Source organism: Syngnathoides biaculeatus, chromosome 14 (genome assembly GCF_019802595.1).
Source record: "Syngnathoides biaculeatus isolate LvHL_M chromosome 14, ASM1980259v1, whole genome shotgun sequence".
NCBI classification, from domain to species: domain Eukaryota; kingdom Metazoa; phylum Chordata; class Actinopteri; order Syngnathiformes; family Syngnathidae; genus Syngnathoides; species Syngnathoides biaculeatus.
The window spans coordinates 755,001-771,375 of NC_084653.1; the positions used below are offsets into that span (position 1 = coordinate 755,001).

The window sequence follows — 16,375 nt, forward strand, 5'->3', positions numbered from 1 at the left end:
TAGCGAAGAAGAAGTGGGACACGGAGATGACTGAGGAGAGTCGTAAAGAATACGTTGAGATGCGTCATAGAGCAAAGCTAGCGATGGCAAAGGCTAAACAAGAGGCATATGACGACATGTACTCCAGGTTGGATACGAAAGAAGGAGAAAAGGAGCTCTAAAGGGTGGCCAGACAGAGATGGGAAGGATGTGCAGCAAGTAAAGGTGATTAGGATAGCAATGGAAAAATGTTGACTGGTGCCAGTCGTGTATTAAGTAGATGGAAAGAGTACTTTGAGAGGTTAATGAATGAAGAAAATGGGAAAGAAGGTAGAGTACAATAGGCAAGCGTGAATGACAGGAAGTGGCTTTGATTAGTCAGGTAGAAGTTAGAAAGGCACTGAACAGAATGAAAAATGGAGCGACAGTTGATCCCGATGACATACCAGTGGAGGTTTGGAAGCAATTTGGTGAGTTTTTGACCAACTTATTCAATAGAATACGAGCGGAAGATGCCAGAAGAATGGAGGGAAAGTGTGCTAGTTCCCATTTTTCAGAACAAAGGCGATGTTCAGAACTGTGGAAACTACAGAGGACTAAAGATGATGAGCCCCTTCCTGTTTGCGGTAGTAATGGATAGGCTGACAGACAGGGTTAGACTGGAATCCCCTTGGACCATGATGTTCGCAGATGATATTGTGATCTGCAGTGAAAGCAGGCAGCAGGTGGAGGAACAATTAGGAAGATGGAGGTACGCACTGGAAAGGAGAGGAATGAAGATTAGCCGGAGTAAAACAGAATATATGCGCGTGAATGAGAAGGGCGGAGGATGAAGAGTGAAACTCCAGGGAGAAGAGATAGCGAAGGTGGACGACTTCAAATACTTGGGGTCAACAATACAGAGCAATGGAGAGTGTGGTAAGGAAGTGAAGAAACAGGTCCAAGCGTGGTGGAACAGTTGGCGGAAGGTCTCTGGTGTTCTATGTGACAGAAGAGTATCCGCCAGGATGAAGGGCAAAGTTTATAAACAGTGGTGAGGCTGGCTAAGATATACGGATAAGAGACGGTGGCTCTGAAGAAACAACAGGAAGCAGAGCTGGAGGTAGCAGAAATGAAGATGCTGAGGTTCTTGCTTGGTGTGAACAGGGTGGTTAAGATTAGAAATGCTCATTAGAGGGACAGCCAAAGTTGGATGTTTTGGAGACAAGGTGAGAGAGAGCAGACTTTGATGGTTGGACATGTTCAGAGGCGAGTGAGTGAGTATATTGGTAGAAGGGTGCTGAGGATGGGGCTGCCAGGCAAAAGAGCGAGAGGAAGACCAAAGAAAAGGTTGGTGGATGTTGTGAGGGAGGACATGAGGACAGTGGGTATTAGAGAGGAGGATGCACGAGATAGGCTTAAATGGAAAAAGATGACACGCTGTGGTGACCACTAACAGGACAAGCCGAAAGAAAAAGAAGATGCATACATACATACAAACATACATACACGCACAAACACGTATCTGGTCTGTGAGAAACATGCCTTCTTTAGACAGGTGCACAGCGCAAAAAAGGTTGGGGAACACTGTCCTAGACCATTTATCCAATTGATTTCAAAATTGGCCTGAACTATCTAAACACCTGGAACATTAAAGGGGACATGTTGACCCTTTCCAAAAATAGTAGAATATCAGGGAAATCAGATGTTTAATGATTTCCATAAATCCATTAAAGTTATATAGTTTCATGAATTATAGATTCATAGACTAAATAATAATAATAAAAAAGGATTTGTTTATTTTTGCATGATTTGAGATTCCAATACTTAAAACACAAGATCAGGAATTTAAAAAATTGGAATACAGTGGTACTTCGACTGACAAACATCTCCAGTCATGAAAAATTCTGAGAAATGCCTTCTCAGGAGAAAAAAAATTCAGGATACGAAAGGAAAAAATAGGCGCTGGATTAACAGCCCCCAAATTCCACCAAACATGAACATCCTGTATCTTGGTTTGTGTGGTGCAAAAGCATTGCCCTCCCACTGGCTATTGCCAGTGCATTTTTCTGGCATCCATTGGCTTGGGGGAATGTCAATCTTTACCCATGATGCTGTTCGTTTGCATTGGACACTCAAGTGTCACCGTTTTCACACACTGCGACAAGCTTGAAAAGTAAAACTTTTTTATCAGTCTATTCAGCTTTCTTCACAACGGGCCCTAAAAAACTTTCGTGGAATTAAGTTTTGTGCGTGCATACATTCGTACTTATGTTGACTCTAGGCTATCAAAGGTTTGCTTTCTCCTCTGTCCCCCACGATGCCTTTTGCTTGTCACTCAACCTTCTCTTCACATAGTTGCCGAAAGCCAAACGTAAATGAACATAATTTTTATTATTCTTTACATTTTGTACTTTGAATATGTGTTTTTGGCGGGGGGTAAGGGGGTTTGAAAGGAATTAAGCTATTTACATGTACAATTTGGAAATGAATTTACCAAATTGAGGAACCACTGTACTGAGAAGAAATCAATAACTTTAGTTTTTGCACCCAAAAAAAACAGCTGTCACATTAAAATCTGTCAAAATATAGTACTGTCAAAAGGATACATTCATCTTCAATACTGGGGAATCGCTTCATGTTTGTAATCATTGCCCCAATGCACCGCGGCAAGAGGCAGTCACTCTGTGGAATTATCTTGCCGTTATGGAAGCGCAGATTGGCTTGATGTTTGCTGTCAGGTGTTTTGGGGTCTGTTGCCCCTCATTTATTTTCTTGATAATACCCCATTTAGTATCCATGGGGTTTAGATCTAGCATGTTGGCTGGCCAGACAATCAGTATGATGACATGGGCATCAAACAAGGTTTTGGTGCTTTTTGGGGTATGGGCACGGGGCATGTCCTGCTGGTAGAAGCCCTTCAATCGGAACCCGAGTGGTGTTCCGTTACTGGACTTGTGTGTTCATCACGGATTGTCCATCGTCAATTGTGCGATAGTCTCCAAAATATATTATTAATACGAATATTAATTGAACCAGCAGGATGTGAGTGAGTGTACCAACAATAGCACAAGGCAGAAAATAGTAAATTTGCTGATCAAGAATTTAGTGACATAATTGCCAGAGCGAAAAAATGGTTTGAATGCCTGCTAGTTTTGATTAGCAATGATCTGTAGTGCTTTTGTGATGGAAGGAGCTGGAAGAGCTGGTGGCCATGATGTGGAGGATCCGAAAGGATCCTGACTGCTCTGAACCTAGTTGGCGTTGCATCTAAATCCTCAATAGTGGGTAGAGTGGTGCCGATAATCCAGTCAGCTGTTTTGATTGTCCATTGCAGTCCGAGTTTGTCCTTTTTTGTGGCTGCCCCAAACCAGACTGTGATGGAGGTACACAGTACTGATTGGATGACCACTGTGTAAAACTGTCTCAGCACCTCATATGACAGGCCGTGCTTCCTCAGAAGCTGCAAGAAGTGTATCCTTTGCTGGGCTTTTTTGAGGAAGGAGTTGATGTTCGTCAAATAATGTTTCTGCATTCAGTCTAGAAGGTATCTAAATCAAATGCGCTACATGTAGATTACTGTAAAGCCACAGTCACAAACAGCTTCCAACCATTATTTATCAATAACAAAGGAATACCAAAAGGTGTACAATATTCCGGAGGACATTGCAAGACCACCGGGATCTCCATGGATAGCCACTCTCAGCAAGCGACAGAGAAGGCGCAGGGAACGTAAGCAAAAATGAGGCGGGCCTGGGTGCTAAGCTAAGGAAGCAACCTCACAGACCTGCACTTCCAAGCATCTTCTTGAGCAACGCAAGATCCATCATCTTCGAAATGGACGAATTGGAATTACAACTAACTATGACCAGCTTTGTCCGGAACTGCAGTAATATTTTCATCACAGAGCCGTGGCTACACCTGCGAATTCCCAATGCTGCAGTTTTGCTAGCAGGCCGCACGCTACGTCGACATGACAGAACCAAAGTCTCCGGTAAGACCAGACACCCAGGCTTGGTGTCTATGTGCACAACGAATGGTGTTCTAACAGTAGAATCATCGACACCCACTGTTTTCCTGATTTAGAGGTAATTGTACGAGATTTCAAGGTCCTTGCAGTCTCATGCAGACACTTTTACCTACCGAAGGAGCTAACAGTAGTCATTGTGGTAGCGGTCTATATCCTGCCGGATGCTGACGTTAGCGCAGCACTTAGCAGTCTGCTCGTGACTGTAAACAAACAGCAGCTCGCCCGCCCCGACAGGGTATTGATTGTTGCTGGTGACTTCAACCAAGCATGTTTAAAGACTGTCTTACCCAAATGTGTCCAGTATGTGATGAGTCCCACCAGAGGAGACAAAACCCTGGACCATGTTTACTCCAACATTAAACATGCATACCAGCCTTCCCCCCTCACCCATCTTGCTGGATCTGACGATGTCTGCGTCACTCTAACGCCTACATACATCCCCCTAAATAAACAAATAAGGCCTCAAACAAAGACAATTATAACATGGCCTGAGAATAGACTCTCTCAACTGCAGGACTGTTTTTCATGCATTGTTTAGGAATTATTTCAACACTAGAACTTCCAGGAACACACAGATACTGTTCTGTCTTACATCAAAAACTGTATAGACACTGTGACTGTAAATAGACATATCCGGGTGTTCCCCAACCAAAAACTCTTGATGACCCAAGAGACTAAGCCATTCCTGAGATGCCGCAATGCAACCTTCAGATCAGGAGACAAGGCACAGTACAGTGCCGCTAGAGCTGACTTAAAGAGGGGCATCAGAGTGGCCAAGGTGGCCTACAGAAAAAATATTGAGGAGTGCTTCACAGAAAACAACACAAAAAAGATGTGGGAGGGATTACAACACCATTTCCTTGCCCGTATTGAGATTAACAGACTCATCACAACCACCTCCCATCAGCAGCACAGTGACGCTTCAAGAACATGAAGTGAGAGGCGTGCTCAGAACTGTAAACACCAGAAAAGCTTCTGGCGCAGATGGCGTGCCGGGGAAGGTACTGAAGGCCTGTGCTGATCAGTTGAAGGGTGTTTACACAAAACTCTTTACAGATCCCTGCAACAATCAACCATTCCCTCCTGCCTGAAATCTGCAACAATTATCCCCAACCCAGAAAAAAGCAGCCATTGACAGTCTAAATGATTACAGGCCTGTTACACTCACACCTGCGATCATGACAGGCTTTGAGAGGCTGGTTGCACGCTGCATAAGGGCCTCACTTCCTCCCTCACTCGACCCTACCAGTTTGCCTACGGAGGAAACTGGTCCACCAAGGATGCTATCACAATAGCTCTCCAAACTGCACTGAGCCACGTGGAATGCCAAGGGAACTATGTCTGGGTACGTTTCATAGATTTTAGTTCGGCCTTTAATACCATCATCTCAGGCATTTTGGTTGACAAACTCTCCCGATTTGGACTATCTCCTTCCATCTGCTGCTGAATTTAAGACTTCCTCACAAACCGTCCACTGTATGTCAGACTTGGCCCACACCTCTCTACCTCAATCAGCACCGGGTCCCCACCAAGGCTGTGCACTGAGCCCTCTGCTATATTCTCTGTACACATATGACTGCATACCAGCCCATCACACAAACTCCATTATCAACTTTGCTGAAGATACCACGGTGATCAGGCTCATCAAAAAAAGGATACGAGTATGCCTACAGAGACAAGATTGGAAAACTGTCAAAGTGGTGTTCTGCAAACAACCTTACACTGACGATCACAAAGACGAAGGAAATCAACCTGGACTTCTGGGACTGCAATGTCGACCCAGTTCCACTGTCCATCAATGGGGAGTGTGTAAAGAGGTTCCACTCCTTCAAATCTCTGGGAGTCTGCATCACGGACAAACTCATCTGGACTGTAAATACCACCGCGGTGGTGAAAAAGGCCCAGCAGCGACTCCACTTCCTGAGAGTGCTCAGGAAAAACAACTTGGAAGCTAACCTGCTGCAGGTTTTCGACAGTACCACTGTGCAGAGCATCTTCACATACTGCATCACAGTGTGGTATGCTGGATGCACAGCAGCGGACAGGTATCCTCTGCAAAGAGTGATCAACAGCGCCCAGAAGATCACTGGCGGCTTGATTTGCCCCTCTTCCCACAACAGACCGATACAAAGTCCGCATCACTGCAGATGCTGCACCGATCTGTCTGTCACTACATTTTTCCCTCACGAGTGAACAAGACCCTAAGATACATGAACTCCTCCATTTGGGGCAGGATCTCATCCCCGACCCAGAGGGGGCACGCCACACTTTTCCGACTGAGGACCATGGTCTCAGATTTGGAGGTGCTGATTCTTATCCCAGTCGTTTGACATTCAGTTGTAAACTGCTCCAGTGAGTATTGGAGATCAAGCTTGATTGGGGAAAAAAAAAAAAAAAGTCAAGCTGTGGTTCACTGCTGGATTGGTTTTGAAGAGTGCTGAGAATGTCTATGTATTCCCACTCGTAACAAATTTTACACGCGTGGTTTTTTCGTGGTCGACTGTGCAGAATTAAGAGTGCGATTGTGAGTGCGATTGTGCTAGTCAAGTCACATTGACTGAAAATTGCATGACACTCCCTGACCCAAGCCAAATATTTTTTATTTACCGGACTTTCCAAGACCTGGAAAAGGCAACGTATCTTTCCATGATATTCCAGAAATTCCCTGACCCGCACGAACCCTGATAACAATACATCATCCATACATCCATTTACATCACCGCTTATCCTCACGAGGGTCGCGGGGAGTACTGGAGCCTATCCCAGCTGTCAACGGGCAGGAGGCAGGGTCCACCCTGAACTTATTGCACAGCCAATTGCAGGGCACGTCGAGAAACAGCCGCACTCACAATCACACCTGGGGGCAATTTAGAATGTCCAATTAATGTTGCATGCTTTTGGAATGTGGGAGGAAACCGGAGTGCCCGGAGGAAACCCACGCAGGCACGGGGAGAACATGCAAACTCCACACAGGCAGGTCCGGGATTGAACTTGGCACTCAGAACTGTGAGGCGAACGCTTTACCAGCTGAACCACCGTGCCCCCTCAATCCATCATGATTAAATAAAATGATTTGATTATCTGAAGAGTTACTCAAATTATGATTATAGTATTATGAAACAACTACATACTTGGATATAACAACTCAGTAAGTGTTTTTAAGTTGAGATTCCATCCCTCATCAGACCCGTAACTTTATATCTGCGGGCATGACTGACCACACCTGTACATTTTTCAAATGTGAGTGGCTGCCGTAGGCTTACTACTACCAATGTTTGCAGAAATGCGTATCATGTTCTGCTTTAGATATTAATTTATACAGTTTGAAATTAAGCATGACATGTATTTATTTTACTCTTGTAATTCTGTATTACAAATACATTGCTGATACTTACTGACTTTCCACGTTTTACTCAAACATACACCTTATATCTGGGGGACGGTTCGGCATCATGTCCAGGGAGTTGCCAACAATATGTATAACCGAAGCAATGTAGTACAATACCTTTCCCACTCAGACGCTGTGGTGAAATCTGTTATCTCGAACACCTCTGTTTCGGACTGTAATAGAAGAAAATAAGTTTAACCACAGGCTACACACACGTTATTTTCATTTTATAGCTTGTGCCAATGTATCTTTACTCACGTCAGTGACAGCAGCCATTTTGACGTTTATCTTCTTCTTCGTTGTCTTCTTCTTCTCCTTCAACGGATCTAGCTCGTGAGCTCGAGCTCGAGAGAGCGAGAAAGAGTGAGAGAGTGTGTTAGTGTTAGTGTGCGAGTGTGAGTGTGAGTGTGAGAGAGAGAGAGAGAGAGAGAGAGAGAGAGAGAGAGAGAGAGAGAGAGAGAGAGAGAGAGAGAGAGAGAGAGAGAGAGAGAGAGAGAGGAGAGAGAGAGAGAGAAGAGAGAGAGAGAGAGAGAAGAGAGAGAGAGAGCGAAATAGGAAATAGAAACAGCGAGAGGGAGAAGTAGGAAACAAACAGTAGCACTAGCGGTAGTTATTTTCAACCATTAAAATGATGATTTGGTTTGACGGGTCCATACCCGATGCCATTAATTTGGTTAAACAGAAAAAGCTCATCTTTGTCATCGTCATTATAGGTATGTAATTGTAATTTTTTCATGTTTTTTTTTTCCTCCATCAAATATCCTAGCAGCTTTTCAACTCGAAATGAGTGGATACTTTGCGTGTTGGCCTACAAAGAGGATTACGACACATAACCTGTAGTTTAAAAATGTCTGCACCTCAAAATTAAGTAAGATTATGTTGTCTGCGTAAACTGTGTACTAAAATAACGTCAGCGATCGTTTGTGGTCGGGACAACCTCAATTTTTAAAATTTACACGGCCTTAAAATTTTGATATCTGTGTAAACTAGATATTACAGTAAAGCGCTGCATAACTTGGTTTCTAACTTAAAACCTGAACATGTGATTTGTTTATCACCGTAAATTGCCTTGGATACAAAATCTTATATAAATTATGTCGTCAAATACCAATAAAGGATTTATTTCAGTTACTACAAAAGTAACAAAAGACGTTTATGACATTTGTCAATGGATTGGTTTCCAATGATGTCACCTCTGTCCTGAGACCAATCGGATAACACGCTTCACCTATCACTTGTGTTCTCTGACCTCTGTGACACACAAGACGGTGTAATTGGAAACCTATACATATGATGACTCACTGACTGCTGTACACTTTTTGAGTCACAAACACTGTAATAATATTATTCTGTTAAACAACACTTAATGAACAATTTAAAAACAATTGTATCTGTGTGAAGATACACCTAATATAAAGTAAGTACTTGAAATTATGCAAATGTTTTTATTCCACCATCCAATATGTATTAAACTGCGTGTGAGAGCGGTGACATATCCCAAGCTTTTCTGAAGTTCAATAACAAAACAAAGGTAATAAATAAATAAAACGGACAAAAACAGCTGTGATTGGGTAGGAACCAGTTTAGATATAGCCCACTACTCTTTCAAAGTCAGGTGAAATAGGCGCCAGCACACCCGACTACGACCCTCATGAAAATTAGAGGTTCAGAAAACTGAATGATGGAAGAAACAAAAACATTGGGCTTTCCACAGTCAGGATTTTTTTGGCTGATCAACAAGTAAAAAAAAAAAAAGGAAACTGATTCAATCACAAGATTGAGCAATTAGTCAATATAAATGACCTGTTCATTTACTTTATATACTTCAGGACTTAATAATAAAAATATATACATTTACAATTAAAAAACGTGTCTTTGTTCATCTATTTTTTTCAAGTGAGGCATAGTGACAGACAAAACAAATAAATGGTCTATTAGAGGCCAGTAAATACATAAAGAAATTAATGGATCTACTTTTTGTGGCATTTTTGTTTGTTGGTGTACTGTGATATTTTTTAATTGTAAAGTATGAGCCCTAGCTCATAAAGTGTTTGAATTCGCTGCGCTGGTCAGCTGCTTGCAACAGAACGGCAGATGTTTACTAACAACCGCAAGGGCTAGGTTATGTAAGGTTTTGTTGCCTGCTTGGAACCCATATCATTAAAACTATATTCTTCTCTGTCCTGAGGACCAGTGACCAACAACACATTTTTTTCCCCCATATTTTTTTTATTCAGTCAGCACGATCCATTCGCATTGTCATCCCCGTGTAATGAGTGTATCTGGTCGCATTTAACAAGATAAAGCTCTGTGATTGTAAAAAAAAAAAAACAGGATGCAGTAGTATTGGAATGCAAGGTTTTTTACATTATTTTGACAAAGTGCAATCGTGAAAGAGCAAATTTGTCTTGCACTCTGATCTGCACATTACATGTTGTGTCTCAGCTGTTTGGTCTCTACATTTTTTTTTTACTATTTTGACTGTCAGGTATTTGCAGTTCAACGACAAACGGCACAAAAAAAAATATGATTACAACGTACAATAGAAAAATAAACTAACTTTTGGGCTCATTTACACAGTGAAGGACGGCGACACGTCGTAAATGTCTTCTTTGGAGCCGATCAATTGAATTAGGTGAATCATGACACCAAAACCGAATGGGCTATCAGCAAAATATGGCAATTATTGGCAGATCCAATCACCCCGATCAAATTCATCCAAAGTCTAAAAAACAGTACAACTAAAATAGCACTTATGTCTAATTATTTGAAGCTCTCATCCCATTCAGAAAGTCACAGCAGCCATTTTATGTATTTAGCCATCTTTTGAAACTCACTACTTCTGATACTTTGGGTGGGTGAGAGGGATGTGTTGTCTTTTGTGATTTTATTAACTTTGTGTTGCTTTTTAACAATGAAAGTGCCACAGTACTAAATCTAATAAAACATTTGGGTGATTGATCGCTTGAAAAAGTGTGATACACCACATTTGAAACAAGACAAGATAATTGGAGCCGTCTACTGAGTTCTACCACATGCATACTAAATCAATTTTGAATCACAATGAGAACAACAGAATAAGACAATCTATAGGAAATGTTTTTTGAGAATCTTTGCACTACATTTTTTAGAATGATACCAGTACGAGTATTCAGTCTCGAGTACACAGCAATAGAGAGTACTGATGCGATTAGTACTTTTGATATAAAATTGCAATTAACACAATGACAATTGTGAACTCAGACCTTTCTTTCGTTGTTACAGAGGAAATACTCAGCATGAAATTTTTTTTGCATAAAGTATCAATGGTAGGTCCAGCAACCTTCATGAGTACCCGATACCTTAAAATAAGGCTCCTATTGGTACTCACCCATTCCTCATATTAACACAAAATACTTTATCTAAGTCAGTTCATATGACTTGAGTCCTCTGCCTTGGGCATGTCTCCTTTGCTCTGAAATGCAGCTGGACAGCGGCCAAGTGAAACATCTGCAATAACCAACAAGTAAACAGTGGTCCTTGTTCAACTTTTGTGTTTGGTTATATTTAACAATTATGTAAAAAGTAAATTCATCTTTATTGACTGCTCATAGGTGAAGATGAACAGTCACAAAACCTGGTGGCTAGCTGGGAGGATGACGATGTCTCAGAGATGACTCAAAAATGCTGTGTGGCCATTAAAGTTGATGCCAAGAGGTACTGTACTAAATTCATCGTTTTTACATGATCGTAATTAAATGGCTCAACACTATGTAAAGTTGATAAGGGGCTGCTGACCTCAACTGGGGACGCTGTGAGTCAGTGGGGATAATACTTTGAAGACCTCAATTCCACCGACACTCCTTCCCGTGAGGAAGGAAAGTCTTGAGGCTCTGAATGGAGCTCTCCTATCTCTGGGGTTGAGGTCACCTCGGTAGCAAGGCCCAAATAATAGATGAGATTCGCCTGGAATTCCTAAAGGCTCTGGAAGTTGTGGTGGTGTCCCGGTTGACATGCTTCTGCACAATCACGTGGACATCAAAGACAGTCCCGCTGGATTGGCAGACTGGGGTGGTGGTCCGCCTTTTAAAAAGAACATTTCGGACTCGTTTCAGGTCAGTGTTGGGCTTGCCCCAGGCTGCAGTTTGCCACCAATTCGGTTCATAATTTTTATGGACATAGTTTTGAAGCGTCCGGGAAGCATCCGAATCAGATGCCCAAAGCCACCACATCTGGCTCCTTTCAATGCGGAGGAGCAGCGGCTCGACATTGGATGACCGGGCTTCTCACCCTATCTCTAAGGGAGAGCCCGGACACCCTGCGGAGGAAACTCATTTCAGACGCTTGTATCCGGGATCTTGTTCTTTCGGTCATGACCCACAGTTTGTGCCCATAGATGAGGGTAGGAACGTAAATCGACTGGTAAATTGAGAGTTTCGCCTTTCGACTTAGCTCCCTCTTCATGACAACAGACCAATACAAAGTCCGCAAGACTGCAGATGCTGCACCGAACTGTCTGTCAATCTCCCGCTCCATTCTTCCCTCACTCGTGAACAAGACCCCAAGATACTTGAACTCCTCCACTTGGGGCAGGATCTCATCCCGACCTGGAGAGGGCACGCCAACCTTTTCCGACTGAGGACCATGGTCTATAGATAACTACATGAAAGTCTTTGTCTTAGAACTCAAGGGCTTTATTTCTTTCACAATACAAAATCATGTTTGAGGTAAGTACCTGTAAATACATAACATATAACATAGAAAAGTTGAATATCCTCTATGCCTCCCCCAAGCCTTTGGATGGTTTCTGTCTGATAAGCATAGGATAAACGCGAAGGCTGAGTACTCAGTTGGTCTGCAATTGGTGGGGGTGATAGAAAGGCTAACAATGGACAATCATTGCCAATGAGATAAAGAGTAATTATATAACACGTTGTTTGTGTCAATCAAGGGGACCAAACTAAGTTGTAGCTGTAATAAACTGGAACTAGGAAAGCCGGCTAGGCTCTAATTTATGTAAAACATCAAAGTCATTTGTTCCATAAACGTTTCTCAGATAGCAAGGTCTCCTTCAGACCAGGTTTGTGGTAGGGCTGTAGAAATCTTAAAGCACGAGGTATGTAGGTTGTGTCTTTGGGTGGAGACTTATCTATTTCGCTGGTTGGAGCCTTTGGTATCTCGGATTGTTCAGTGAGAACCACAGGGTTGCCAATGAAACCGTCACCGGGTCGTTCATAAGGTGGTGGAGTTCCAGGCTGTGGCACCACTAGGGTCTTGATTGGTTCATGGTCTGTCGTGGGAGTAGGCGTCTCTGGTGTTGTCGAGACCGTGAGCACACTCCATGCCGTCGTGGGAGAAGGTGAGGCTAGTGTGGCCAGCGGGGCTCTGGCTATCACTGGATGGTATAGTTGCAGTAATCTCCTGTTGTACAGAGTCACCCTTCCTAACCCATTCACTCTTACTACATATTGCAGTCACGCACATTCAGTCACTCACATGTGAGGAGCGTGATCATGCTCGCGCACCTCCGTGCTCGCAAATCTGCACAGTCAAGCACGAAAAATCACACGTGTAAAATTTGTTACAAGTACAAAAAATAGAGATTGAAAGACATCGCTTATTTTGTGTAGTCTTGGTGTTTATTTCATAAACGTTGTTTACTAAACTAAACAAGCCTGCTTCAACAACTAGTATTCTCCCGGAAACAAGAAATGCAAGTTAACCGTACTGTGCATGGACGGAAGTTAGGCTGAAAGCGCATTTTCAGAGTTGCTTCACGAACTGCGAGTATATTTACGTTGAAAGTCATCAACATAATGAGCCATGTCAACGGAAATTCAGTTACACCAAGGGTACTCATTGGGTCGATCACGAGGCAGTGTGACGGTGTGCCCCCCCCAAAAAAAAATAAAAAGACGCAAACGACACCTCGTTGCTTGATTCAAGTGTGCCCAATACGTCAAGGCCACACATATAAAGGGGTGTTCCAGCAAGCTGGCCTCTTATACGGCAGTCCTGCGATGCGTGCCCCCCTTCCCAGAGCAATACATCATGATTGCTGACAGGAATATTTGTTCCAATGCATCGCTAGCTTGTTGCCATAATGCTGAACTAAACTTTCAGGATTTTCAAAACATTGCAGGTACAGACTGTTTGTGTTTATTCCTTGACAGGCCAGTGCATTTTACTTTTCTTCAGATAAAGTTTGTCACATCAAGAATTTTCATTGATGAAAATTTTTGAATACCGTTTCATTTTCTACTAATATCAGTTGAAATTGGAAATTATCATTTCTGAGTTTGAAATTTTAGTTTTCTATTTTAGTTATGTATTTGTTTATTTTATTTTTAATTTAAAGTTATGTTATATTAATCCAGTAGGTTATTTTAAGGTCTTGAGAGTCCATCCCTAAACACACCCGCAACTTTATCTGCCGGCAAGACTGGTGGGTCACACCCGTAACTACATCTGCGAGCATGACTGACCACACCCGTACATTTTTCAAACATGAATGACTGCCCATTTGACGAGCGCATTCCCGCCCGGGCGCCATCGCACACGCAAATCTGCACAGTTGGGCACGAAAAATCATGCGTGTAAAATTTGTTACTAGTCGAAAAAATAGATATTGAAAGACGTCGCTTATTTTGTGTTTTCTTGACATTAATTTTTGTTTATTTCATAAACATTAACAAAACAAGTCTGCTCCCAAATAATCAGTATTCACCCGGAAAATGGAAATGCAGTTAACCGTACTGAGCATGTTTGGAAGTTATGTCAAAAGCACATGTTCGGAGCTTCTTCACGTACTGTGAGCACATTTACATTGAAAGTCATCAACATCATGAGCCGTGTCAAAGGAAAATCAGTTCCACTGAAAACATTTCTGGGATATAACATAGGTTATGTTTCAGTATCTAACTATGATAAGTATGAGATTGTGATTTACTTTGACTTGATCTAAGTTCTAACATTAGACTAATGTATCTATATATCTAAATGCGCACGGTCATTTTCTCCCATGGTACTTATCTTGAAGTTGAAAATGTTTCCCCTCTACATGCTTTAGCAAGATATAGATCATCTACTGCTAGCTTTCATCAAAGGATTGACAATAGATACTGCGATAAATTATGCTAATTATAACAATACATCATGATGAAATAAAATTATTTGATTATATGAATTATTCGTCTATTGACCTCTTTAAAAATGTCTGTCTCAGTCTGTGCAGTGTCACTAAATTATGATTATGGTATGAGGTAACAACTACATACAACAACTCAGTAAGTTAGTTTAAGGTCTTAAGATTCCATCCCTAATCACAGCCGCAACATTATATCTGCGGGCATGATTGACCACACCCGTACATTTTTCAAATGTGAGTGACTGATATGGGTCAAACTGACGGATCCTCTATAATGATTCCAGTTTTGTCCGATTTTGTGGGGTGTGGTCCGGTTTGGTTTTGGATGCGGACACAGTCTCCGACAGCTAGAGGGGGGAAGACACAGGTGTGAGCTGACAGACTTTCAGCATCCCTTATGTGGCAATTCCTAAGAGCCTCTCCTCTGTTGCTCAAAGTCTCTTACCATGTCTTGTGGGGTCGGTACTTGCTTGAGTGGATTGGGATGAAGTCCCGGACTGGTCGTCCGAAGATGCACATCGCTGGTGATAACCATGTGTCCCTGTCAGGTGTTTTGCAGTATTGGAGGATGGCATGTTGAAATGCATCCGTGTCAAGGCTACCATCGCAACTGGTGTTGTCGATGATCATCCTCTTTATAGTCTTCACACCAATTTCCGCCCTGCTGTTGCTGCAGACGAGAGGCGGTGATGAACTCCTGTCAGAGGTGTTCCTAGAAAAACAGCTAAGACAAGCCTGAGGAGAGTGAATTCAAACCAACCAAGATTTCCTTTTCATGCACAGTACAGACGGAGCACACACTGTGAGAGTGCGCTACCTCACACTGCCAAAGTAGTAGTCCCTGTCTGCTCTTTTTTATTGCATTCTCAGGTCAAAAGGTTACATGGCTATTCAGTGAAAATGGTGACAGATGGCTACACCAACAGCACATAAACACTAAAGTACATATTTCTTCAAGGCTGCAAGAGTGTCCTGATAAACCCACAAGAGAAAAAGCATGGCATTGTTTAAAGACATGTTTATGGCATTTGGGGGTATCCTCCTGCAGTAGAAGGGCGTTATCTCCTCCCAGTGTTGAGGAGTATCTGCTTAAGATCAGAAGGGAAACATGCTGAGGCCAGGATGGAGACATCGCTTCCCAGTGTTCAGGAGTATCATCTTGAGGTCGGCTGGGATGCATCGCCTCCCAGGTGTCACTGGGTCACACTTCAAGACACGCATGCAGCTCACAAAGAGCAATTCAGACTAAGACTAACAGAAACAAACGCATGATAAAACAATCCGAACAGCAACTATAGTAGTAATTATATACTTTTATCATGATAACTAACATAGTAATAACTTCTTTATCAACTCCCCAGGAATGCCAATGTGGCTGTGGATGTTAACTCCAGACCACCGTCAGATGAGAGCTCGTCACTGATACCATTGTGTCAGTACAAGGATGATACCTTGTCAGTGTGTGCGGCACCAGAGTCTGTTATCACTGCCTCAATGGAGGAAAATAAGTGGGGTATAATGCCTAGATCCCTACAGGCTTCCACGGATAGGAAGAATTTGTCTGCTGATTGGGAAATGTACACAATCTGATGTGTTGTTTTTGGCTGCATCCATTGTGTAAAGCTGGTGATGGTGATTAGGGCGCCCACGATTCCAATTGGGTCCTGGTTTGCGGCCCTCATCTTCATTGAGGTGGGAGGTGTTCAAACCTAGCTGACACACGAAGGAAGTACCACCAAGACATGATTGGCAGCCTTTGTCTGCGACTGCCAGTATGGTAGCAGTTCCAGTGGGACTGCGCAGAGTGGATTCAGTCTTTGGCATCTGATGGGAGGACCTGAATCTTGACACTGATAGTCGGTTGAGGTGCGGA

The 16,375-nt window shown here is 42.7% G+C and overlaps 2 protein-coding genes across 11 annotated transcripts in view; one reads left to right on the forward strand and one right to left on the reverse strand.

Annotated features, from left to right (window-relative positions):
- rab3gap1 (RAB3 GTPase activating protein subunit 1) overlaps window positions 1-7,868 on the reverse strand; it is a 230,181-nt gene extending 222,313 nt beyond the window's left edge. Inside the window, exons 1-2 of one of the 4 annotated variants that reach the window (XR_009798163.1) lie at window positions 7,635-7,782; window positions 7,494-7,549 (exon numbers count right to left, since the gene is read on the reverse strand). Coding sequence is in view for 2 of the 4 variants with exons in the window: in XM_061841834.1 (XP_061697818.1) it covers window positions 7,494-7,549; window positions 7,635-7,652 (74 nt within the window). In the remaining 2 variants the exon portion in view is untranslated. Of the gene's footprint in view, window positions 1-7,493; window positions 7,566-7,634 lie in introns of those variants that run through there. The other 3 variants (XM_061841834.1, XM_061841830.1, XM_061841832.1) reach the window with 3 other exon arrangements.
- A 47-nt stretch (window positions 7,869-7,915) lies between these two features.
- Window positions 7,916-16,375, forward strand: part of ubxn4 (UBX domain protein 4) — a 64,690-nt gene continuing 56,230 nt past the window's right edge. For all 7 annotated transcript variants that reach the window (XR_009798051.1, XR_009798053.1, XR_009798052.1 and 4 more), the window contains exons 1-2: window positions 7,916-8,089; window positions 10,970-11,072. Coding sequence is in view for 4 of the 7 variants with exons in the window: in XM_061840897.1 (XP_061696881.1) it covers window positions 8,005-8,089; window positions 10,970-11,072 (188 nt within the window). In the remaining 3 variants the exon portion in view is untranslated. The remainder of the gene's footprint in view (window positions 8,090-10,969; window positions 11,073-16,375) is intronic.